Below are 27,531 nucleotides of genomic sequence, written 5' to 3'. Positions count from 1 at the left end.
GTGTACAGCAAAGTGATTCAGTTATACTTTTATATACATATATATTTTTTCTTTTCAGATTCTTTTCCATCATATGTTATTACAAGAAATTGAATATAGTTCCCTGTGTTATGCAGTAGGTCCTTGTTATTTATCTATTTTATATACAGTAGTGTGTATCTGTTAATCCCCAACTCCTACTTTATCCCTCCCTACCCTTTCCCCTTTGGTAACCATAGTTTGTTTTCTATGCCCTTGAGTCTGTTTTTGATTTGTAAATAGAATTTGTATCATTTTTTAGATTCCACATGTAAGTGATACCATATAATATTTGTCTTTCTCTGTCTGACTTACTTCACTCAGTGTGATCATCTCTAGTCTTTACAGGAACTCTAAAAGGTAAGACTGCCAACTCAATATCCAGGTAAGAAAGCTGAAACTGAACATTCACACTCTCACCCAATGTCAAACAGCTAAAGAGATAAGGAGCTAAAAAGTACAGGGTCTGGAGTATTATCTTGGATATACAAGTTTATTTCTGTGAGTTGCCATCTAGGTCTAAGAAAAAATTGATGCTTCAAGACATGCAAATCAGAAGTCTTGTGTGCACCCTTATCTTACGGCTTCTGGCTTTCATAACCCAGTTTATATAATGCACATTCCTTAAACAACAGACTCTTGATTTTACAAGAATCTGTTCTGTTTACAGAAAGTCCAATGGCACGCTTATTATTGGAGGTGTCAACAAGGTAGGACCCAGGACTGCCAAGCGCATCTGCAGTCATCCCTGCCCTTCAAAGTCTGGGTCTAGTACCTCAAGATGCTTTCTTATCAACCGGATTTGTCCTGCCACTTCTTATTTCCATATTCCCAGTCCTCTCCCAAACAGGCCAACACACAGTCACATACAACCCAGCTCACACACAGACATTAATGTTCACGGGTGTGTGTGCGCATGTGCGCACGCACACACACACACCCCCACTGGTGTGGCATGGGTACTTATCAGGTTGCTGGATTGTGGAGAGATCAAGTAAGTCATCGGAAAGGAACTGGGCCGGGTGGGGGGGGGCAGGTATCACCTAGGGGTGGATGGACGAGCCACCATTTACCAACTCATATTAAATTATTTTAGTAGTTTTACAACCAATACATGCCCTCTCAATATCAGCCAAACACACACACACACACACACACACACACACACACACACAAAACCTTTCCTTTGTAGGCTATGGAAAAATGAATCAAAATGAGACTTCAGAACAACATGTCCAATAACTTAGCTTAATCTGAAAACCTCACTAAGCGTTTTTTATGGCTCCTTCTGCTTTGTCTCAAGTTTTCCAAAGGTTAAGGTGAACAAGGAAGTACTGATTTTCCTTTTAAAGAGAAATAGTTATCTTTTATATACAAATATTTAATTAACAGGACTTATTGGAGTTAAAAAATATATACATGGCATGGATAAAAAGCATGCTAGTTATAGCAAGAAGCATCCAGGTGGTGTGCAAATGTCAGGAGGCTAGAAAAACAAGGATGGATTTTTCTTCTCTGTGTGGCAATTGGGAACTCTCACTATTCTGGAAAAATACCAATTGCTTTTCTGCTTCCAAACTTTGCTTTCACTATTCTTTCCATTTAGCATTTTCTGTCCATCTCCCATTTCTCTTCTCCAGTATATTGCACCAGTGCTTTGAGTCTCATTTCAAATGCCATCTTATTCCGAGAGCTCCTCTAACCCCAGTCACCCTGGCCAGAAAATACACTCGTGATTGATCACCAACAGCACTTTAACTCCTCTTTCCTTATGAGTTTTTCCTTGCTTATACCACTTCTGAATGCCTCCTGTTCACCTCCTGTAACATAAAACCCTTAGGGATTACTGTCTGCATCTTCCCACATCCCAGAAACCATACACTTGCCCTCACCATGTTGAATAACCACCTGCTGTATGACAGCAGATTGTTTATGATATACTCGTGATCAAACTGGAATAAACTTACATAGTCATAGGGACCTTCCCCACCTCCATCTTTTCTCCCACTCGGGGGTCTACTCCCCATTCCCAACAGGAGGTCATAACTCACAATACACAAGTGGTAACAACAGTAATTCTTCCTCTACAGTGCAACCTAAGGAAAGTATAAAGATTCAGCTATACACATATTTATCTCAGCACGGTTTATAGTAACTCCCCAAAGGGAAACATCCTGTATGTCTAACAATAGGTGATTCTTCAACAAATCACGGTACATTTGTCCTGTGATATACAATGAAGCCATTAAAAAATGATGTAGAAAGACATAAATGATACATGAAGTGATCATAACACAATGGCAGGACATTATTCAGTAGATACATTATAATCCACATCTATGTAACTAGGGCTGTGTGAGTGAGACTGTGCCCATGTCGCAATGGGGGAAAAATGACAGGTACCAAACCAAACAGGGGGCCAGACAGAATTTCCTGGAGGTTAGTAGTTAACGCCTAAACTGAGACGAGGGATGAAGTGACGGTCGGAGGGCAGCAATGGGGGTGTGATAGAGAACACATTCCAGGCAGATGCAAAATCCCAGAGGCACAAAGAACCCTAAGTTTGGGGAACCCCAAGCAGTTTACTAGACATGCAAAGACCCAGGGAAAAAACAGCAGGGGTGGGACAGGCACAAGCTTGCCTACACCTGTGCCGGGCTGAGTTAAAGCCCAGGCAACTCCTCACGCCAAGCGGGGCCCCAGACTGAGTTCCCATCTGAGCCTTGAGGATACAACAAAGGAACAATGAATACACAAGTACCAATTAGAGAATTCATGTTAACTTTTAACAATAAATTATATCTGGACTATAAAAAAAAACCCACAATGATATTATTTAGTAACAAACTAATATGGAGGGGATGAGATACCCCTTAAGAGAGAAGCCCCTCCTGGCCCCCAAGACCTTTCGTAAGGTCAGTGGCACCCTGCAGTGGGCAGCCTGGCTGGCAGCAGCATGGCTGTGAATGAGCAGCAGCTCTCAACCCCGCCTTAGCCCCGTGACAAGTGGTCTGCCCTCAGGAGACAGACGGCAATCTGCTGCTAGCTAACAGCCACCAGGCTGTCGGTGGGCAGCCGTCTGTCTCCCAGAGCACAAGTGACAACTGATGGGATGCGTGCCCCATCCACTCTCCACATGAGGTAAATGGTGCAATCCTCTAAAAGCTCTGAAAAAGAAAGCTCACATTTTTCAGAAATGTGATCTTCTGACACTGTAAACTGCAACTCGTTTCCTCTATGAATTAAAGCGGTAGATATGCAGACGAGCTTTAACCAGCCCCCGCCCCTGGGGAGCCTTGTCTAGTATTTGGTGCTGAAGTTGTCACTCTGACTCATGAAAGACCAGGCAAGGAGGACCAGAAAAGCCATGCCGTACAAAAACCAAGGCCATAAACCCGCGAGGAGGCCTTTGCCACGTGTCATCGAAGTCAACATGTTCATAAAAAGAGCAAGGTCCCTGGCTGCAGGCGGGTCTGGCAGAGTCCTTGTACCCATGGCAACCCCACACTGCCAAACCTCCTTGGAGACCGTTCAGAGCAGATGTCACGATGTCGATTCCACATCATATGCTGCCCCAACTCAGGCAACTTGCTCCAGTTCGTTAAGCCATTTTGACCACCGAAGAATTAAAAATTGGCAATACAACAACTGCTATGAACTGTAACATCTTAAGTGCCTGATATGTCCCCAATTCAGAATAATACATAACATGGACACTGCCTCCTGTAACCCTCACCCCAAGCCTGCAGATTTCATAAAACCACCTCCATGCTACTGACGATGAGAAACACTGAGGACACAACACAGGGCAGATTCCCTAATCAGTCAGAGGCCGAAAAAGGCTTCACAGTCTTAACTGTGGGCTATTCCCCTCTTACTAATCAACAGTTGTTCCTGGCAACTTGGATGGGTCTTCACACTTTAAGTGGCCTCATGCAAGTTGCCCGCCACGTTTAAGGCCTGAATGAGATGATGTCTAAAATATTTTCTATGGTGGAAACCATTCATTTGAGCCTTACAATATGCTAGGCAAGGCAGGCAATTTAGAATCATTAAGACAGTCTCTATTGTCAAGGAGCATATATTACAGAAAAGAGGCTCAAATTATAATACACAGTTGAGCAAATAAGTGTGAAGCTGTGTAGTAATAACTGTGCAGAAACAGAAGCAGGAGGGGAGAAGAGGGAAGGCAGCACCGTCAGCAGTCTTCACTGCGATGCGGAGAAGGGTCCCATGATGAGCAGAGGAAGGGAGGCAGTTGACCAGAAGACCCAAGTGAAGAATGCGGAGGCTCCTATGGATGGAACAGAACTCAACCTGAGTTCTAGAGGATGCAGGTCATGGATGATGTCGGCCTTGTGGCGTGGCCTCCAAACAGTGAACCCGCAAGCGTGATGAGAAAGGACGTGGCATATAGGGGACACCATGATGGCTATGGACCACACAGGACCTCAGCTGGAGACGATGTTACAGGGCCTATTTATAGACAGTTGTCTGTTTGTTGGTTTTAATTGTCTAATTATTTCCCTTCCAGGTTCTTAGCAAGAAACATGAGAACATTTGCATAGGGAGAAATCAGTTTCCATGTCAAGAATTTTGAAAACCTCACTTCCAGTGAAAAAAGGTGGCCCCAGGTTTCACCCAGCTGGCGGCGAGTCTGCACCATATAGCAGCCACAGGAGAAGACGTGAGCCTGGATGTAGCGGTTGGAGGACCAGGAGGAAGAGGAGATGAGAACTAGGTGCCAAAGGAGAGAGTGAGTTGAAGAGAAATGCTGGCTAATATGGTGGGGGTGAGCTTGGGAGAAAGACTGGGTCCAAACCAGGACACTTCTGAGATTGAAAAGGGGTGGCATTTGTGATTAGGGAAGGACAATGGAATAAACTGGGTTTACTGAGCAAACCAGGGTGAATGGTCACTCTCTGCAAAACCCTTCTTCTTTCCTTCCTATGAAAACCACAGTGTATGTTTCTCCCAGATGCCTGGGTATAACTATTCTCTTTAAAGGAAGAGAGTTGAGGTCAGCCTTCAGATGATCACACTATAGAAAACAGCAGGGTAGAAAACAGAGGCTGCTCCCAAGACTGCAGAGCAGCAGGTAACACTTGGTCAGTCCTGGAAGTTAGATGACAGCAGTTTCCAAAATGTCCTCCCTGAGAACGCTGTTCTACAAAGCGCCAGTGTGCATGTCACGAGTAAAGAGCTTAATGCTCCAACAATTTTAGTAAACGCCCAACGAAACACAATTATGTAGGTTTCTTCAAAGGTGTTCCTCTTGGAGCCCCTTCCATGGCAACGTGCACTCTGAGTTTTCATTAAGAGAGAGAATGTGTGCAGCATTTTCCACTTTTATTTGACCAGAGAATTTTATTTCTCCAGATTCCTGAAAATTAGAAAGCCTTGGAACTAATGTTCCATGATTTGGAAAATGCTCTGATAAAGGATTGAGTTAGATTTCCAGATACAATCATCTACCTACAAAGGCCCAACTCATAAAATCAGGAACATTAAAGTAGTTCTGCTTTGAGAAATGAACTATCCATTTGCTGATAAATGGAGTGGTCGACAGAGGACTTGGCAGGCTGCTAAGTGACTGGATTCCAACCTCAACTATGGATGGGGGGTACATTTGAAAGCAAATTAAACATAGTTAAAATCAATTACCAAACTGAAAAACATGAAGCCAGATATAGAACAACATCACAAATGAAATGCCACCTGAACCTTCTAATCAGCACAATATATTATTTTATGTAAAATAAATAATAACATACTTCTTTCAGCACAGCTCAGCCCTCTCTCTGGATTCTGCTGCTTGGTCTGGGCTGGCTGTTCCTTTGGCATACACTTCAGGCCTCCCAAATCACCTCTCCAAATCTTGGACTTCCCGAAGCAGAGGAATCAGGAATACCTCTGCGGAAGCCATGCACTGGCCTGTCACATTTGTTCAAGATTATTAACACCTTTTCAGAAAAGAACTTCAGCCAAAGAAAGTAATTTAGATTCCAAAGCACTCCCTGCCCTCTAACCCATCAAAAAGTGGCGCTGCTCTTGAGCTTTGCGTACAACTGGTACACGTGGTCTGTTTGGTGGGTCGTGGTGTACGGCACACAGATCTCCCGAACGGACCCGTCATCCCTTCCTGACGGGCATCCACACTCTGGGTGGTTCACACACCCACCATCTTTTTTTTTTTTAATTGAAGTATAGTTGACTTACAGTGTTGTGTTAGTTTCTGGTGTACAGCACAGAGACTCAGTTATACATATATATATATATATTCTTTTCCATTATAGGTTGTTATAAGCTATTGAATATAGTTCCCCATGCTCTACAGTAGGACCTTGTTGTTCATCTAGTCTGTATATGGTAGTTTGTCTGTTAATGCAAAACTCCTAATTTATCTCTCCCTACTATTTTCCCTTTGGTAACCATAACTTTCTTTTCTATGTCTGTGAGTCTGTTTCTGCTTCGTAAATAAATTCATGTCCTTTTCTTAGATTCCACACATAAGTAATATCATATATTTGTCTTACTCTGTCTGACTTACTTCACTTAGTGTGATCATTTCAAGGTCCATCTATGTCACTGTAAATGGTGTTATTTCATTCTTTTTTATGATTGAGTCATATTCCATTGTAAACATATATCACATCTTCTTTATCCAGTCATCTGTCGCAGGACATTTAGGTTGCTTCCATGCCTGGGCTATTGTAAACAATGCTGCTATGGACATGGGTGTGCGTGTATCTTTTGGAATTGGAGTTCTCTCCAGATGCATGCCTAGAAGGCCCATTGTCCATCTTAACCCTTGAGAAGCCATGTCACCATTCCTCAATGCCTGCCTCTCTCTTCACAAAGCAGTTTTGAAGAGCATTAGCTACTCAGCATCAAAGATTAGACAATGGACTACGCTCTTACAGACACAAACACGCCTTCAAATGCCATCTGCTAGGGAGAGAATCAGGGTATGACACAAGGAGGCACAGCCCATACTCTCTGTATCCTATCCCTTAAGCCACCTGGTTTTTCTCAACAGAGGTTTTAAAACGCACCAAGGAAATGCTGGAGAGGCTGTGGAGAAAAGGGAACCCTCCTACACTGCTGGTGGGAATGCAGTTTGGTGCAGCCACTGTGGAAAACAGTATGGAGATTCCTCAAAAGACTAGGAATAGACTTACCGTATGACCCAGGAATCCCACTCCTGGGCTTATATACAGAAGGAACCCCACTTCAGGATGACACCTGCACCCCAGTGTTCATAGCAGCACTATTTACAATAGCCAAGACATGTAAAGAGCCTAAATGTCCATCAACAGATGACTGGATAAAGAAGAAGTGATATATTTATACAATAGAATACTACTCAGCCATAAAAACCGACAACATAACGCCATTTGCAGCAACATGGATGCTCCTGGAGAATGTCATTCTAAATGAAGTAAGTCAGAAAGAGAAAGAAAAATACCATATGAGATCACTCATATGTGGAATCTAAAAAAATGAGCAAATAAAGCATAAATACAAAACAGAAACAGACTCATAGACATAGAATACAAATTTGTGGTTACCAAGGGGGTGGAGGGTGGGAAGGGATAGACTGGGATTTCAAAATGTAGAATAGATTAACAAGATTATACTGTATAGCACAGGGAAATATACACAAGATCTTATGGTAGCTCACAGAGGAAAAATGTGACAATGAATATACGTATGTTCATGTATAACTGAAAAATTGTGCTCTACACTGGAATTTGACACAACATTGTAAAATGATTATAAACCAATAAAAATGTTTTAAATAAGTAAGTAAGTAAGTAAGTAAGTAAGTAAGTAAGTAAGTAAATAAATAAATAAATAAATAAATAAATAAATAAATAAATAAATAAATAAATAAAAAAAAAAAAAAAAAAAAAACTCACCAAGGATAAAAGTTCATGGTTAGCCCTGTGGCTAGAAAGTCCCCACAGATTTTCTTCTTTAATAAGCTTTTGTTTAGTGTTCTTTTCAGTATGTTGATTATATCGTGGGAAGCTTGTTCTTCTCCAGGTAGACATTTGCCATTTCTGGGGTTCCTTTTTTGGGATACCCAAACATTTGATCAAGCATGTCATTTCATTTCAGTTCTTAATATACCTCTACACTATCTGTTGTATTACAAGAGTCAATGGGGAAATGACAAAACAGAAAGCTAAAAAGGGGTCATCTGTGACTAAAAATGGGTATATATCATTAAAAAAGAAAGTAAGGAACTCTTCCCAATAATTTAATTTTGTGTGAGTGAAATGAAGCCTCACATCCTCAAATGCCCATCATCACCTCCAACCATATTCCAAATTAGCTTCAGCCCATCTGTGCCTTAGGACGAGATTTCTAGTACAGCGGGCCTTCTAGTATTTTGCCTTACCTCTGACTCCCTGACTCCTCTTCCTCTTCTTCCCCAAGATATGGCCTAGGGAACTGGAGTTTTTGATGTGGCTAGGTATAGATATAGATTTACAGATACAAAGACGTAGGTGATAAGAGACAGATGGATATAAAGATGTGGAGGTTTTAAATTTTTCCCGAGATTACATAAGGGATATAAATATTGGTCAATGTCTCATATATATTATTATTATTTAATAATAGCTGCCTCAGCTCCCACTTCCCCATATGGAATCCCAGGATTCAGCAGCCAAGACTTAGGAAATACACTGATTCAGGAGGAAGAAGGTAGCACAGGCATCTGCCCTGTGAGCTCAGACAAATATCACCTCTCTTGTCTTCAATCTCCTCTGCTGTAAAATGAGGGTAAGCCTCTAACTCCGGAACACCATGAAGGGCTGTTGCGAAGGGTAAAAGGAAATGACGTAAGAGAAAGAGTTTTGTCAAATGTACAGTAGTATCTAAGTGGAAGGTGCCACTATCTTCCATCAAAACTGCAGAAAATGCATGCATTTTTCATCTTTACTGCATACCATCAGCAAATCTGAACCCTAAAAATGGAATCAGCCCAGGGTAAAATGTTACAAATGACAATGAGTCATTTTTATCAACAAAAAAATTGATTTTTCCATAAGATGATCTTTCCTGTTGCATGTAAAGATCTATCTTCATCAATGTGCAGGTCCCCTGCTTTGACACTGGGCGTAAAATATGGCTGATCACAGAGTTGATTGGCTCAGGTTACTATCAGCGCCTGAGGCCACTAAGCTTCCTCCTTCTTCTCCAGGGATATGACAGGATTTATAGTAAATTGTGTTGTTACCGAGGCATTTTCTTTAATTAACCTAAAAAACAAAAGTAATTCTCTTCGAGAATATGATCGAAGCCTGAAGCTTGAAATTTGCGTGCACCTTCCAGTCAAAAAATTCTGTATCTTTTATGATCATCATGTTTAAGCAATGCTTTCAAACATCTGGATCAAAGATTACCAGACACCCTACCTCTGCAGAAAAAATTACCTTCTAGAAAAATCAAAATAGGTATCAGATCCTCCATAAAGGCTTTTATTATTTTATTTAGCTCTCACAACCAGCTATATCGTACCGATGTCAATTTCTGGTTTTTAATAATTGAACTACGGTCATATGAGATGTTAACAATGGGGGAAGTGGGTGAAGGATATAAGCGAACTCCTTGTACTGTTTTTACAACTCCTCAGTTTTTGTGTAAGTCTGATATTGGTTCAAAGTAACAAGCAAAAAATAACATAGAAAACTCACAAAATAGCATCCTATTCCCATGAGCCTGGACACTAGGCCTCAGAAAGTAATCATTCACATAAAGTCAATTACTGTTTCCATTAATTTACACCGTCAATTCATTCTACAAAGTAGTTAAGGTAGCTTATTTATATGTAATACAGGATAATAATTATAATTTTATAAAGCTTACATTTTTGCAGTAGTCACCACATGCCAGGAACTGTCTTAAGAACTCAACATAGATCAAATCGGTAGCTCCATCAACCTATGATGTGGGTCCCATTATAATTTCTTTTTTTTAAATAATGTTTTTTTCTTTTACTTTTTGTGGGTGAGGTAATTAGGTTTGTTTATTTATTTATTTTTAGAGGAGGTACTGGGGATTGAACCCAGGACCTGGTGCATGCTAAGCACGCGGTCTACCTCTGAGCTATACCCTCCCTACACATTCTAATTTCTAATAGAAATTGCGAGATGCCAAGGGGCTGGGTAGCTTGCTCAAGGTCACATATCTAGCAAGTGGGGAAATGAGGATAATACACAGGATATAAGATGATATTCAAATGGCAGGAAAAAAGGCAGAAACTAAGCGGAGAAAATGAAGTGAGTCCAGGAAGGAGGCAATTTGGGTGTCCAGTCAACAGTGCAATTTTCTGAGTGCATTTGACAAAAGCCAGACACGTGACCAGGAGATGGTAAACAGGCTTAATCTAGGACCAGCTGGGGCCTCTTCTAATGCTCCTCATACATATGTGAACAGGATGCTGGTACGTGTAATCTGAAAGACTTAACTCTCATATCTTTTAAGGAAATGATAATGAATTTTGTGGAGAAGAGTCTTATAACCTAACACACTCTAGGCAGCCGATGTCATTGCAATAAACGACTCTGTAAAATCAATTTGTAGGTTGTCAATATCATGTGCTCCAGGCACACAGCTCTCCTCTCCCCCAACTTAACCTCAGGGAAAGATTTCAGACGATCTGGACCAATACTGTTTTCTCTCAGCTGCACTTGTGAGAAATATGGGGCGGAAATGATTCTGAGATTGTGCTCCTGCCAAGTTCTTAAAGCGCAGGGCTCTACTTATCTTAAGAGACACGCTCCCACCTGCCTTCCTAGTCTTCAAAAGAGGAAGACACACTTCCCCTCACATCATTCTCTCACACCTCCCGCAACACCCTCTACAGTAAGAAACTTTATTTATCAATCAGGAAACTGACTGGCCCTTCTGGACAAGTGAATTTCCCATTTACCTAAGATCTAAAATTTTAACTTGCAGCATGATCTTATTTTAGCAGGGTTTTTTTCATTGTGATGCATTCAAAATCTGCTGCAAATTTCCTTGTCTTACTTTTTATTAACTATTGAAAGTCAATCAGTTAATTAAAATTCATTACTTAATTAAGCACAACCTTTCCTTGATAACTCTGGAAAGACGCTGGGCATCTCCTTGCCGGTGGTTTCCATCAGGAGAAATTCTCCCGGGTTGGACTGAAAGTATGCGAGGCATGATTTGGGCTGACACAACTGGCTTTTTATGGGGATAAATGGAGATGCTAATTATCTTCAAGTACAGGAAAACTAAGAAGAATGCAGATCTGTCCTGCCCAGAATGGCAAATCCACAGAGCGACTCTCTCTTGCAGAACAGTGTAGAGATTCCGACCGCAGTAACCCTGAGAGGAGGTCTCCAGCCTCCGTGCAAACACCTTCAGTAACAGTGAGCTGGTTATTCTAACTACCATTGCTAGACACCTACGGGACATGAACTCCAATGTTAAACCTAAATTTGTCATCTTTTAATTTCTACCTATTTGTTTTTGGAACAATATCACAGGGAAATTAGGGCTTCTTCTCTACTATTGAAGCATACGTTAATAAATGTTGATGTAACAGGAAGGACCACTTCTGTGTACAGAAATTGTTTGTTTTTTACCAAACTCTCTAAAACTCCACGACAGGGTGTTATTAGCAGTTCTGTTCTTACCCGTCTGTATAACTCCTCTACTAGGAAGCAGTGACAAGCTGGTTGTCCTTAAAGAGCTGTCTTTTACCTTCTCCTCTGTGGTTTCACATTATCTCCTTTCTCAGAGAACCTGTGTCTCTCTGAACTCTCGGTCTAGTCTGAGGGATCAGTTCTGCACTGCTTAGCTGTCCGAATACAATCAAGATTAGAACTCAAGTTGCCGGGGAAAACCAGATAACTAAGTACTATACATCTAACTCAAAGACAATGTGTGCAAGAAGGAAACAGGAAATGCACGTGAGCTTTATGTTTTCATTGTATCAGGTGATCTCTCTCCTGCTGTTAGCTCACAACAAGGAGAAGAGTCAAAATCCTTGGACTTTGGGCAGCTAGAAATGGGCTTCATCCTTTGGACCTACACCAGTCAGTTGGCAGTGGTTGCCTTTAGTGCTGCATTGAGAGTGAATCTCAGCCCAAGTCTCACTTAACAAAAAAAAATAACATTTTAACCAATGAAAGTTACTGCATGGGTCTGAGACATGGTACCGTCAGTGTTGTTGGTACACGTGATACGCATTTGCTGACACCGATAAACAGAACAAGTTACTGGTTAGGAGTCCAAGGTCTGGAGTTCAAAGTTCTGGTGTTAAAACTTACTGGCTGAGTGACTTTGGGCAATCAACATCTCTGGGCTAAAATGTCCTCCCTCAACAATAAAATTGAAATAATACTTACAATTCCCAATTGGGCTGCTGTGTAAATCAATTGAAATAACTCTTTCAAGTTCTATAAATATTTATTGAGTACATTCTAATATGCCAGACACTCTGGCACTATGCCAAGAATAACATGCAGAATAAGTCAAGGTCTCTGCCCCTGAGAAGCTAAGAGTCAAATGGGAAAAACAGATAAAGGAGCAGATAATTTCAATATAACGTAGTAAAGACAGTGATAACTCAGTCACAGAGTGTTATGAGGATGAGAAGACAGTCAACCCATCAAGCAGGATGACTGCTGCACCGGCTGATAGAAACTCTGATAGACAATGGCTTTATGATAAGGAAATCTGTTGATTTACATTACAGCCAGTGCTCAGACTGTCGGTTCAGAAGCTCAGCAATGTCCTCCAGGACTCAGAGTGTCTTTGCATCTCTGCCCTACCGTACACAGCAGTGCCTTCACCCTGAAGCCACATAGCTGGGAGATCACAGGACGGATCATGGCAGCAACTAAAACATCTCGCCTTAGTCATGGCCCCCTTCCCATATCTCACTGGTCCAAGCAGATTTAATCTGACACATTTCTGAACCAATCATCTATAAGGAAATGGAATTATCATAATTGACTGTGACAAATAATCTGACGGTAGGTGGTAACTGTAACAGTCACCTGAGGTTCTAGACCAGCTTAAGGAAGTGGAAGTGGAGAGGCGGTTTCCTGTAAGACATCAATCCAAGTTTCTTGAGGATGAGTAAAAATTAGCCAAAGGAAGAAGAGGGGGATGAGCATCTCAGACGGAGGAATAACATGATCGTGACTGTGGAGGCAAATCACCACGGAGGCAACAGGCAGAGGTAGCATGTACAGTGAGCTGTGGATTTCCTAGATGCTTGTGGCTGACTGAATGGAGCAAGAGAAGTATCATGGTCTTAACATATCCCTAAATGAACTTCCAAAACATTTTTTTCCTTTAGTTATGTTTCTTTGATACAAAAATGTATGATTTCTGCTTTTTTTTTTTCTACTTCTTAGACATCTCTCCATGGAAAAATCATATAATTCCTTGGGCACAGCACACAATTCAGTAAGCATGGGATGAATAACCCAGCATAAAGGGTAAAACACTCTGAATTCTTAACTGTGAATCATCAATCAGTTAAGTGTATGCATAAATCATTTTAATTTAGAAACACAAAAAAGTTCTTAAGTCTAAGTAAAATTTTCTTCTAATTGATTTGTGTGGGATGGATTAGCCTTCCAGGAGAGTTTTCCTTCATTATGTTTTCCTGAAAACACTCAAATGGATACACAACAGGCAAACCTCTGGTTGTATTTCCTAATGTAGCCAGAATGGCTGTTCTATCAGTGGAAATTCCTCTTTCATAATAGAAATGTGTTTTAATCCATGTCCCTTATTTCTCCTATGTCTACATAGAGGGAAAAGTAGTGAGGCGGTGTATCAGGAGTAACCAGCCAAAGGCCATATGAAACAGCCAGAGACCACTTTAAAATGCATTTCAGAAGGAGGAGGCAAAATTACATCCCTATGACTAATGCTGTAACGAATCCCTGTTGGTAATACTGGTGGAATACACAACGGAACAGGGAAACTCAGAGCATGCCCAGAAAGCTGACAGTAACGGCAGGGGTGATGATCTCACATTAACTCCCACTGAAGGGTTGGGATGACCATTTAATCATATAAACGGCATTCTGAAGTATCAGTACACTTGATTTCTTTTGCTGTCTCAATCTTACGGGATGGGAACAGAAAGTAGACTGCCTGGTGAGAATTTCAGAAGAGACAGAAAAAAAGAGACAGTCTTTCCAGGAGACACAGAGGCACACTCAGGAAGCAATTTACGCTATTTCTAAATAGTATAAATCTGGAGAAACCAGACTATATTTGTCCGACGTGGAATGCTGCTGGCTAGTGATGTGTTCTTTAGGTACTTCAGAAGAAGAGAAAAGAGACAAAAGTGATCTTCCAGCATCCAGGTAGGTAACAGAGTGGGAAAAGGAAATCATTTAAAATACAATACCTGTTTATCGACAGACAACATACAGTCAATGTATTTAAAGCTGCACTACAGTTCCTCTCTCTTTAGCATTTAAATTGATTTCACCAGTTTACATCCACTCGCCAAGTTCCCCTCAGATATGGATGAGTATCTGATGAGAATGAGTCTTTATTTTCCTCTTTTGGATTCTGTCATTGCCAAATATGATTAAAGTTTCACCTTTAATTTCACTGCAAGACATCGGAATGAAAGGGAAGAAGGAACCTGGCTACAGGAATGCTCCAATTTAATCTCCTTTGCAGTCTGAGTCCTGTCGTGTGAACTGCAGCCTGATCTTACTGGCTCTTTTCCGCTGCAATGTCAGGTTCATTTCAAAATTTAATACAACGTATTTGTCATCACCACACTTCCTTTGGTAAGGACACTGACACCAAAATGCTACCAGATGGTGGTCTGAAAAACCAAGCTTGCTGAAAATGAAAATTCTCTCCTCTACACCTAAATAACTCATCTCATATATTACGTGTCTTCTGTTTCTGCAAGAGTACACTATTGCTTTCCACTACTTGATCTTTCGGTAATCCATCTAGGTAACAGTAAAGAAATAAAAGAACATTTACTCACTGCTTGCTTCTGGAAAGACTAATATATTTCATGGATTTCAGAATAATTTGCCCAGTAGGAAACAAGAAACAACAGATTAGAATCGATTCCACTGCTGATCATGACTAAGTGTACGACATGCCATTCACTGCTCCAGCCTACTCGGGTTATATACTAACGCGACGAGGCTGCCCGTAGGCCCCCTCCTGCCTAGAACAGTGTTTCTCGAAGTACGGTCCCTAGACCAGTCCCATGGGCATCACGTGGGAACTTGTTAGAAATATCAATGCTTGCACCCCACCTCAGACCTACTGAGTCAGAAATTCTGGAGTAGGGGTCAGTATTTTGTGTTTTTATAACCCCCTGAGAGACTGATGTACACTATAGTTTTAAAATCACTGATCTAGAACAAAGGAGATAAAGCAACGTGTTCCCCCAACACTTCAGACCCACTTTTTCTACACAAGTAAGTCCTATAACATCCAAAAAGTCTGCTTTTCTTATTCTTATTCAGAAACATTCAAATGCTCTCTGGAATCACTACACAATGAAAATATGACTAAGCTAGTCCTCCCCCGAGGGTCATAAAATGACTCAATTGTTAAAACACAAGACTCAGGAGGATGGTATAAGTTACCAGCATAGAAGCAGGATTAGATAATGTGTGGGTTTGGTTTGGTTTTTTGGTTTTTTATGTTTTCAAATGGAGGACAGAAAGAGTATACTGAACCCCTTCAGATATTACCAAATAATTGATAACTAGTGAAGGCTGCTCAAAATACTGAACGAAATCTCATGAGAGACTGTCACTTCTTCCTTCGAAGGTGATTCGTAAGTATCATTATCAATAAGGTATGATTTGAATTGAACCCTGTATCTCCTTCTGGAGTGGATCCAGTAAATACTTCTCCAAGCACCCTCGTGTTAGTTTGAGTTGCACCATAACCAAACTCTGTGTCAAAGATTCACAGGCACATATTTATTGGGTGATAATGCCAGGGAACCAGTGCAAGAGTAGAAGACAGAGACAGGAAAGGGAAGGAGGCTGATAAAGGTTGTCTGATCAAATAAATCAGACTACGCATAAGTGGCATTTCATCCCACTGGGAACTCTAGGACACAGCAAAGAACATATACCTCAAGGTTATTCCATCTGAGGGGCAAGGGAGTTGGTATTTATACACCAACTCTCAATCACTGGTTGAAGGTTGCTCCCTGGGATTGCTAAGTACCTGGCACTTCTGGCTGCTATGTGGGCAAAGAAGGCTCCAGTGGCTGGAGAAATTCCTTAGGCAAAGAGATGCAGGTGGCGTCAGCTGAATTTCTGGCTTGCACGCACAGAAATGGTAAATGGTCAAGGGGATCTGGGCAGGAAATAACTACCTGCTTTGTCTGACTACTCCACAAAGCCATTTCTCTGAATTCATATTGCTTACAGAAAATGCATGTCCATGTTTACTCTCCTCTCTTTTGAATCCTTCTGAACACTTGGCAACATAGTTCTAAGAGTCTTAAACCTTACACAAAGATATTTTTTTTTTACTCAAAATAGAAACAAAAAATTAATAGAATAAGAAGAAAATGATAGCTACTTTCTTTAAAAAAAATCCCAGTTACCATTATCCCATCCAAAATGAACAGCTTAATAAACTCTACTTATTTGAACAAAGATGCCATTGCTCAAAACTTTTAAAAGAACCATATTTGAACTTTAATTTAGAGGCACTATAATCTCTGTAGTGTCTCTCATTTTGTGGTGTCTCTTAAATAGGGTGATTCACTGCAGGAATATTCTTGCATGGCAAAGAAATACCTGACGAACATTCTATTCCTCATTCTTCCTAAAATACAAAAAAATGAATATTGTCCTTAAAAAACTAAACAACAGATTTACAAGTTATCCAGCAATTCCAGTCATGGACCTATATCCAGAGGAAACTCTAATTTGAAAAGATACTACACCTCAGTGTTCATAGCAGCACTATTTACAGTAGCCAACGTGTGGAAGCAACCGAAATGTCCATCAACAGGTGTCTAGATAAAGAAGTTGTGGGTGTGTGTGTGTGTGTGTGTGTGTGTGTGCGTGCGCACGCGTCTCCAATGGCATACTACTCAGCCATAAAAAAGAAGCAATGCCATTTGTAGCAACATGGCAAAGCAAGCCAGAAAGAGAAAGAAAAATACCATATGATATCGCTTATATGTGGAAACTAAAAGAAGGACACAAATGAACTTATTTTCAAAACAGAAACAGACTCACAGACATAGAAAACACATTTGTGGTTTCCAGGGAGGAAAGGTAGGGATGGAAGAATAAATTGGGAGTTTGGGATTTGCAGATACTAGCTACTATATGTAAAACAGAGAAACAGCAAGGTCCTACTGTATAACACAGGGAGTTCCTATATTCAATACCTTGTAATAGCCTATTATAAAAAAGAGTATGAAAAAGAATGTGTGTGTATGAATCACTACGCTGTACACCAGAAATTAACACAACATTGTAAACTAACTATACTACAATTAAAGAAATACTGTGCTGAAGTAGCAGTTGGAAAGTCTTGCTAAAAAAAATACATATATACAGAGAAGTAAAGCAGTACTCGACCAACACGAGATACAGCGTGAACAAAGGGCTGAACAAACAATGACTTGAAAACACAAAAGGGGTTCTATTTAGAAATCTGGTGAATCACAGACTATTCTGATCAAACACTTCCTACATGAATGGCTGATCAACCACTTCCTACATGAATGGAGTTTGACCTTATTCTCACAGGTGAGGCCAAGAACATTTCTTGAGATTTAAAGATAAAAATAAACAAAATAAAACTTCCACCTCCAATCAGAGATTTAAAAACATGTTTAAACACCTTAATTCAACAAAGGTACATGATTATCTTAGCACGCTTTCCACCAATTAAAGCCATCCTAGAAAAGGCACTTGTGGTGTGAGGGCTTCGAAGCACACGTCATTTCAGCTAAGATTAAAGATCACATTTTTGATTTGCTCAAAGTTAATGATACAAGGCAAGAACTCACAGAAAAACGCCTCTGAAAAGAAAAGGCAAGTCCCCTTAATGATGGGAAATCATTCCTCATGCTTTCAGTGAAGTATAGACACCACTTAAGGAATGTATTTGCATGGGGAAGGTCCCGTGCAACTGTGAAAAATAAGAAACCCTCTATAAAAGGGAGTGGTGCAGAGCCACCAGAGAACTCTTAACTCCATGTATCTGTCAATGTGTGAACTGTGTTCTTCCTGATGTATTACACTCTTCACCAGCGTGCAGAATGTACACGGCATTATCTCTGAATAAAAATGTTTGCTGAAATATACACTTTTTTTTTTCAAGGCAGCTTATTTGGCAAATTATGGAACAAAATACGTGGTGAGTACTCAGGGTCTGACCGCTCCAGCCGGCAGTCTTGTGTTTATCCAATGACCCTGTGACGTCACCTGCCCACTTTGCATCACGGAGACATGAACGGCGATAAATAGTGGTCACCTGCCAGCCACTGGGAACGCTGCCCACTGCCCTGGTATTACGGGGATTTTCCCAATCTGCTCTCAGAAGATGTCACCTGGTGCTAAACCTTCATCAATTGCCGGTGAAACACAGCAGCAAGGAACCAGTTACTTGTCCAAAAAACAAAGTTGGAAACAGTGAATTAACTTGATAATCTCCGGGAGAAATTTGTCAGCTTGCAGTCTGCATCATACTCCATTTACTTTCAAATGCCCCCTTTGAAATGTAGGAAACACAACAGTCAATGAGACAAGAAAAACTATATATTCTCTATACTCAGGAGACTCCTTTTAACCCATGCTAATGATCAGATGCACAGGGAGAGAAATCAAAGCTATTCCACCAATCAAAGTACTGCAAATCAGATTCCAAATCATAATACTCACTCTTGTAATCTATATACAATTTTCTTACTGAAAATAAATATTACTAACAGATTGTTTGCTACTTTCACAGGCTGGGTGAGAAACAGCAACTTTAGTGAGACTGATTTGACAGTATCACTAATAAATCAAAACAGAGACTGGGTCAAAGGACTATCTACAGAGCCAGCTGCAGACATTTGTACATGACTACTTGAATCTTAAGCAGTTCAAAGTAGATAACGTTCATAAACTAACCCAGTTTGGGGTATATCAAATCGCTATTTCCAGTTACCTCTTAGCGTCAATGTGACATACGTTGTGTATTTTTGAAGTTTTCAAGCTAGGGGTCTAAATGAACTTTTAGGGAGGAGACACGTCTTCCTAGTGGCAGAAGCAATGTCCACAAGACACTGTCAGGAGTCGTACAGAAATCTAGATTCATGGTTATGTGGAAATCTCTTGGCTCCACAGTCTGAATGGGGTGTAGACATTTTGCAAGGATACTAAACGTTCCTTTTGGTATAAGGGGTACATGGAGTGAGTCGATGTGGACAAGCCTTAAAACAAGGGACAAAGCAAGTAACCTTGCAATTATAGCAAGCTTCAAGTCTGACTAGACCTAATATGAGTCTGCTTGATTTTTTTAACCAAAAAAAAATTTTATTTATTTTGGTTGCATCCATTTACCTCTGAATAAATTCTGAAATAAAAGGCCCAGGAAACAATGAAGAAACTCAGAGTGATGAAAAGTATCAAATGTTACAAGAGAAAAATCACAGGAGACTCATTAAATAGATCTCAATCCTTTTTTTTTTCTCTCCAAGCGTTTAAATGAGTGTCAACAGTTCTGTCAATTCCTGTCACTACAGAAAGGCTATGATAATACGTGGAGACTCAAACGGGAGCACGTCTCTGGCAAACTTCAATCGTCAATCACCCAGAATCTCATAGAAGCAGAACTTCAAAAAGTGCAACCAGATCACATTTTCAATTTCTCACTGGACAAAAGACTGCTTCCTCCATTAGGAGACTAGCACGTTCTTGTAACCACAACCGTGGCTGTTGCCCTACAAGTGACAGAGGAACCACCCAGGTATTTAAAAACCACAACACTCCACGAAACTGACCTGAACCAGTAGTAACTCCTACTTCTTCCACAGAAATTAAGAGTGTAGGTCAATGCTGAAAATTCATAATTTCCCAGGAATATGTGATAAAACTCTAGAACTGCTGTCAAATGGTAAAGTTGATAGGTCTGTAAAGTGTTCTGCACTTGTAATCGAGTGTGTGTGTGTGTGGGGGGTGGGGTTCCTCACACTCCACCAAGCAAACTCTCCAACACCGCCTGGTTATCCTACCGTTCAGCTTGATTCTGACACTATCTACTCAGAAGTAGCATCAGATTCCACAGCTAAAGGGCTCAGTCCCATAAGACTGCCCTCCACTTTAGACACCAATCTCAAGCCCAGGTTACCTGTGCTTGTGACCAACTGGCTACAAATTGGGGGTTCCAAAGACTCCCTCCAGCTTAGGATGCCAATCACAAGTCTAGGTTGCTACCTGTACTTCTGACCAACTGGCTACAAATCAGATGCTCCCAGGACCCCCTCTTTGGGTTTGATTACTTTGCTAGAGCAGCTCCCAGAACTCAGGCAATCCATTTTACTTACTGGATAACCAGTTTACTATTAGCACGATAAAACTCAGGGACAACCAGAAGGAAGAGATGCATAGGACAAGGTATGGGAAAGGGCGAGGGGCCTCCACGTGCTTCTCTCCCCAAATCTCCCTGTCTTCACTAACCGCAAGCTCTCTGAACCAGGTTCTTTTGGGTTTTATGGGAGCTTCATGACGTGCATGACTGATGACCTCACCGGCCATAAGTGATTGATTCAACCTCCTTCCCCAGATATCAGAGGGGTTGCGGTGGGATTGAAAACCGGTCCCCATGGTTGGTTCCCATGGCAACCAGCCCCCATCTGTAGGTACTTTCCAAAAGTCCCCTCGTTAATACAAATACTACAGTTGTGGTAGAAAGGGGCTTGATGTGAAGAACAAGACACCCATTTCACCTTTAAGGAAGTGATTTCAAGAACTGAGGGCCAGAGACCATATATGATAACAAGAGATGCTCCCACTGCTCTTACTGCTCAGGGATTTCCAATGGTTGTAGAAGCTGTGTGCCAGAGAAGGGACACAGACCAAATACATATCTCTAATTATAGATCAGAGTATCACACTCTGCAACACTGTAGAAGGCACAGTACACATGGTGTAAGAAGTCCCTGGCTCTGTGGACTCCGTATGACAACCTTGTAAAGTCTCCCATCCCTGCTATGAGATGACAAAGCCTGACAGTCATTTGTCATTGGGTCTCAACCAAACAAATGATCTTGTTCCCACAGCTGGAGGTTGGGAAGACTGACTAGTATGGTTATTTGAATCCTCATTATTATTTTCATTTTATAAAAGAACATTCTCTGCACAAATCCCCTAGGGCGGAGAACAGTCATAAATGTGCATTACAAGTAAAATGAGCTCATAGCTTATTCTGAATGGTTATGTGCAGGCACTTCACTAATCACTTTTATATAAGAAATTTAACACTCACAATCAGAGAGTGAGAGGTTGGTTTTATTATCCCCACTTTGCAGCTAAAAGAAAGAATGCCTCTACAGTTAAACAATTTTCCTGAGACCATCTAGCAGAAGAGCAGCAGACTAGAAGTTCCAACCTGTCTGACTCGCAGGTTTTAAACGTCTGCACTCCTCTTCCTGAATTCAAAAAGGGATCTTTGGCGCTGCTGTTAATAAACTGCACATATGTCACCCCCATTCAAAGCTTATTTGGTAATATTAGAAGCCACTATTAGTTTTAACTATGTAGTCAAAAGGGACAGTAGCTAATACAATCTGTCCTGCACTCTACTTAATTAAACAACTACTTGGCTTCATGAAGTAACCAATTACATCGCTTGGCAAAATGTGTATTTGTCTAATTATGGAAATGATTTTTTAAAACAAAGAAGGAAGGATGGGTGGAAGGAGAGAAGGAGGGAAAAAAGAAGAGGGAGGAATGAAAGAAGGAAGGAAGTGAGGGATAGACAGAGGGAAGGGTGGGAGAGAGAGAAAGGGTGGTGGGGGGGAGAGAGAGAGAGAACAAAGAAATGCATTGCTGAATGTCAGCCCCCGGGGGATGCCAACAGCCATTTTGCATCCACTTTGTAATTTCCTTCTGTTTTATGGATTTCTTCGCTCCATAAGTCAAAATATTTCACTCCACATACCAAGACCATTATAAATCACGACTTCTCATGGCAGGGCTGATGAATAGACATACTCCGTATTCTTCCATGAGACTGAATTTTTTAAACTCTAGGATAAAGGCTTTCAATGTCACTTTTCTCATTTCCATGTGACTTCCATATTTTCTAGGGCACCCTTCATTTCAAACAACCACTGTACCAGAAGCTTGGTGATGAAGGAAAGACACCACTGTTAAAGAGTTTTGCAAATCTTGACAACTTATATTTTAAAATGGCTCTTTAGAAATGTTAGCATTATGTCTAGAGATGATTCTAATCTAATGTTATATAACTGAAAAGATACAGCTTAGCATTTGTGGTTTCTTTTTAAACTGGAGGGAAAGGTAGCCCTGGAATCTTTACAAGGCAGCATTTGTTAATGATATATAGAAGCATGTTACATGTCAACATCAATAAAGGCCAGTAACACTTTCTTCGTATTGATAAGTACTGAGGACTATCCAGGCAATTTCTGTATTCTGTTTGTCTTAATAAATTAAAAACCCCAGAGAACTCTCTAGGCTCCCTGCACTGCACTTAGGCATAAGCAAACAGGGTTCCTCTGTCACGAAACGCATGGCCCCGTATTAAGTCAATGCGGCTTACTTTGTGGCCATGTATCACCTGACTTAAATACTCAAGAGTAGGAAAGACTGTGTTTCTCAAATATTCAAGACCAAGAAAGACTGCATTTCTCTCCCTTGGGAAAATGACCTGAGCGTGGCCATGTGTTGTTCGGCAGACACCACTGAACCACCCCTGTGCTTCTTTGGCTCATACCTCGCTCATTCTGGCAGACAGCCTTCACGATGCGATGTCCCGGGCCACACCTGCCATGATCAGGCACACAGAGCCCTTCCGATGTCCGCCACTGATAACACATTGGATCCTCACAAGGAACGGATTCCACCAAATGAGGGCAATGCCCTGCAGGCCCTGCGGGCTCCATGAGGACGTGGCGCTGTCTCATTCTAAAGCCTGAAATGAGAGAGGACAAGAGGTTCCCAGGATTCCATCCTTATGCAGCAAAGGACAAGAAGCAGCAGCTACGAAATTGAGGTGACTTTCATTTATATACTTACAGCCCCAAAGCATGTATTATTTGTATGTGTTTTATTTTATGGGAAATGGGGAGATGAGGAGAGGAAAGGACAGACAAAATGGAAATAACAGGAGCAGGAAATCTGTCTTCCAAGAGTTTACAACTTAGGAGATGGAGAGGCCAGGTGCAGGCAAATGGAGGAAGAGGTGTATGTCCAGTGGTAGCAGTAAACCAAATGAAGACTCACAGAAACAGCCTAAACATAGATAAATCCCCATTGTCTTTTTGCTGTTGTTTTTGACATTCTTGTTACCGTGTACTAAGCTGAAACCCACCTACACTTGGACATATTCCTGGCACCTAAGCCTTCAGTTTCAGGCCCTGAGATTTCCCTGGATCGCGTCCCTCAGATTTCCAGGTCTGCCTGCCCTGAGTAGACACTACTTCTTTGAACTGCACTCTCCAACCTGGCTAGACATTGGTCCCTGGACTGTCAGTTACAAATGTACTGTAGGACTAGGGCCCAGGGTTATACCATCATAAGGATATGAAAGGGCCTTACATTCAACGAGTCTACAGAGTTACAAACTCAGTGTGGCAGGAGTCAAGCGGGTACACACTGAGACGTATGAGTCAACCACGAGGCTGCAGGGAGTGGTGGGGTCTGGGGTAAAATGGAGGATGTGTGCTTGCTCTATAGCGTTTGGCTATTTTTTATATATATTTTTATTGAAGTCAGTTTACAATCTTGTATTAATTTCTGGTGTACAGCATAATGTTTCAATCATATATGAACATACATATATTCATTTTCATATTCTTTTTCACCATAAATTACTGCAAGATATTGAATATAGTTCCCTGTGCTATGCAGTATGAACTTGTTGCTTATCTATTTTGTATATATTAGTTAGTATCTATAAATCTCAAACTCCCAATTTATCCCTTCCCACCCACTTCCCCTCCTGGTAACAAAAGTTTGTTTTCTGTGTCTGTGAGTCTGTTTCTATATTATTCAGCTTCCACTGACTGTTACCATGAGGAAATGTGAACTGTCTGTTGTCCAATCTTCCAATTCTGTCTAAGAAGCCAGAAGTCCAAGCTACATTTGGTTTTCATATGAAATCTCCCTATATTTAAATGATGGAAACTAATTCACATTTTTAAAAGCAAAGTGAGCTTCAAAAAATGACTAAGAACCAGAGGCAACCTTTTAGTCTGTGAGTCTTCAGTCTCTGGCCCTCAGGATCTTTCACTTCTAAAGGCTACACCTCCTTTCCATGAATGTTATATTTTACTTTCTATCCTTTAATCCTCCAAGGTCAATCCACTGATTCAATTCTTTTAATTCCTTTTTTAAACTAAACCAATCTTATTACATAATAGCATCTTAAGAAATGATTATTCACTTATTCCTTGGATAAGTAAAATTAAATAAATAACTAAAGAAGAGACTTTGATAAGAAGACAGACGGCATGAGAGCACTGAATTCACAAGACTCAGATTTGGTGCCCCACCACCCTTCCCACCAGAAGAAGCGAGAAAGACACATTCGGTAGCAGGAGAGGTTAATAAAGCCAGGTGCATCCCTCTCAGCTTGCCAGGACCCTGCTTCTTTTCCCACAAATAACACTGAAATAAAAAGGATGTAGTCAGCAAAAGACTGATCCCTCTTACGTAGCACATCCAGCGAGGCTAGAACACGTGGACACGTGGACATGTGGTTTGAGGCCACAAGAGGGAGCCGAGCTCCCTCAGAACACAGCCGGGCTGGGCCAGCAGTTTAGATAACCAGTCGTTAGTGCTTTATCTGGGTTTTCTTGGTCTAGGGCTAACCCGTGAGTTCTTTTTAAAAGAGACTGACTCACTTTATAGGTTGGTCGCCTGGGGGAAGGCATCCTTCTGCCACTCAGAGACCACATCCCCACGGCACTGGAAGTATTAAGGTCAGAGGCTGTTAAAACAACAGATGGCTTTTGGGTGCTTCACACCTCCACATCTATAGCATCAAGGAATCAAAATAAAACCTGCAGAGGAATTCAGCTCCCTTCCGAGGCCACCTTGAGAAGAGTGGCAGAGACAGAGGGCTTAAGACACACCTGATGGACATGAAACATCAAACCACAATGACCCCTCTCTGCCACACGACTTGGATGACCCCTGTTCTTATACATAAAGCCCATATGCTGCTTATTTACTGACTTAACGTCCGTGCTTTTTTAGCTTACATCTTTGAGCAGAACATGACATGGGTCTCCAGGATTTACAGCGTTTGACAACCGGCTCAGAAACGCAGCAGTCTTTACGGAGGGACGCTAGGCGTCCTATTACCTGGAGCTTAACGCCATGGAGGGGCATGTGCAGTTTGCCTCTATAAATCAAGCTGCATCTACCTCGCCATAAATCTATAGATTACATCTCCTCAGTCAATAAATTCTTTCAGTCTTTCATTTGTGCTGCCCTTGTCCTGACACTAACTAGGATCAAACCAAAGCACAGGCTCAGCAGAAAACAAAAACCTTGGATTCTCTTGTTAGCACTTAACTTTAATCACGCATCAGTGTTCCTGCCCTGCAACAGACACCAGGCTTCCCCCGGGTGCCTCCGTTCTGAAAGACACACAACTGTCAAGTCCACGGTGGCTCTGCCAGACAGCCACCTACCTTCATTTACTGAATTCCCTATCAGTCAGACAGGAGCATTCAGTAAACACTGACTGCCGTACGCAGATCACTGTAATGCACTGCGGGAAGGCAGGGGAGGAACAGAACACATAAAGCTGTTCTTCACAGAGCATGCAGTAACAAGCAAAAGGCACAAGCGTTAACTAAGCACCTAACCTTAACCAAGACTGATGACAGCCCTTTACTTCCAGTCCCCAAAACTACTGAATCCCCTTAAACTACTTCCTAAGTTACCATTCCCATTTTACATACGCGAAAACTAAGACTAGATGATATCTTATTGCTTCTCCTAAGGCACGTTACTGATTAAATGGATATGTGTGAAACCCAGCTGAGGTCTTCTTCAGTTTTACCTCCTCACAAGAAAGAATTCAAATCAACTATTGTGTATGCTGTGTTCTAACCCCACCTCATGCCGTGAATCTGACAGGTCCTGTGGATCAGTTCCTTTGATTAATCCATGTAGAATCATTTCCTACAGATTAGACAGCAGAATTCTGGGCACTGGGTAGTAAGAAGGAGTTGTAATAATCACTTCCTGATCAGAGATTCAGTTCAATTTTAGTGAAATTAATATTTGCAGGGGTTTTTTTCTCTATGAATCCAAAGATTTAGTGTATATTCTACTGGTGTGGTGCATATTCCACTGAAGATCATTAAAAAAGAGATTCGTGGGTTGGGGAGAGAAAAGGAAAGAAGCACAAACGGCAGAAGAGGGGGTCAGTATTTTTTTAATTGAAGCCAAGAAAAAATGAAAGCAGGCTAGGGAGGGTGAAATCAGGTCTGAAGACTGTATATCTTCACCTGCCAGTGACTCAAAGGTGTCCACGTGAGCGTCTATGAAGCCACCCACGGCCAACACTGGGCTCTACTCTAACCCTACTGGGATGTGCTTGACGCAACATCCAGCAGGTTGACCAAGGGTGACAGAAGCTACTCCATCTTAAGCATTCCATTTGCCCCTCATCTCTGGCAGCCCTGGATGTTGGGTAACAACTCCGAGTCAAAGGACCTGAGCAGACTGAAGCTTTGATTCCAGCTTGTTAGAAATCAGCCACCATTCCTGCAGGGGTGGCATTTTACAGTATCATTATTAGTTGACACCCTGTTATGATCAGAAGCATAAGACCATGAGCATGAAAACCTTCAACGTTTAGAAGGAAGAACAGGCCCAGCCCCCCACCGCCCTAACACACACAAAAAGGAAACAGCAAACGAGCAAACAAACAAAAAGGCTGTCTTACTATTACCTGTGACAAAGTTATTTTATAAATGTCTCATTAATGGTGACTCTATCTAGCAAACATAGATGCCAAATGGAAATTTTCCCCATTGTTGTTACATAAGATCGAAAACCTGTCAGTCTTTTCCTACTTTAGTGTGTTATCTAAACTGATTGGTTTCAGAGCATAAAAGATTGTATTCAGAAGGACAGACGTGGTTTCTCAGTTTCAAAATGTCTTTTCCTGTGGGGGTATTTTAGAACTTAAGGGCTCTCATCAGGGTGAGATACTGCACAGGGGATACTGCACCGGGAGAAAGAAGGACTCCCTGACGTCCTACCACGCACGCAGTTACCCACCGTG

The 27,531-nt window shown here is 41.3% G+C and overlaps 1 protein-coding gene across 1 annotated transcript in view; it reads right to left on the bottom strand.

The window, feature by feature from the left end:
• The window catches only part of THSD7B (thrombospondin type 1 domain containing 7B), a 764,170-nt gene that overhangs the window by 401,847 nt on the left and 334,792 nt on the right, over window positions 1–27,531 (bottom strand). The window contains exon 7 of the mRNA XM_064484730.1: window positions 22,999–23,196. Within this exon, the coding sequence (XP_064340800.1) occupies window positions 22,999–23,196 (198 nt within the window). The remainder of the gene's footprint in view (window positions 1–22,998; window positions 23,197–27,531) is intronic.

The sequence above is a fragment of the Camelus dromedarius genome, chromosome 4, assembly GCF_036321535.1.
Source record: "Camelus dromedarius isolate mCamDro1 chromosome 4, mCamDro1.pat, whole genome shotgun sequence".
Lineage (NCBI taxonomy): Eukaryota > Metazoa > Chordata > Mammalia > Artiodactyla > Camelidae > Camelus > Camelus dromedarius.
Note: the sequence above shows the minus strand (reverse complement) of the source record. Positions and strands in the feature narration are given on the sequence as shown.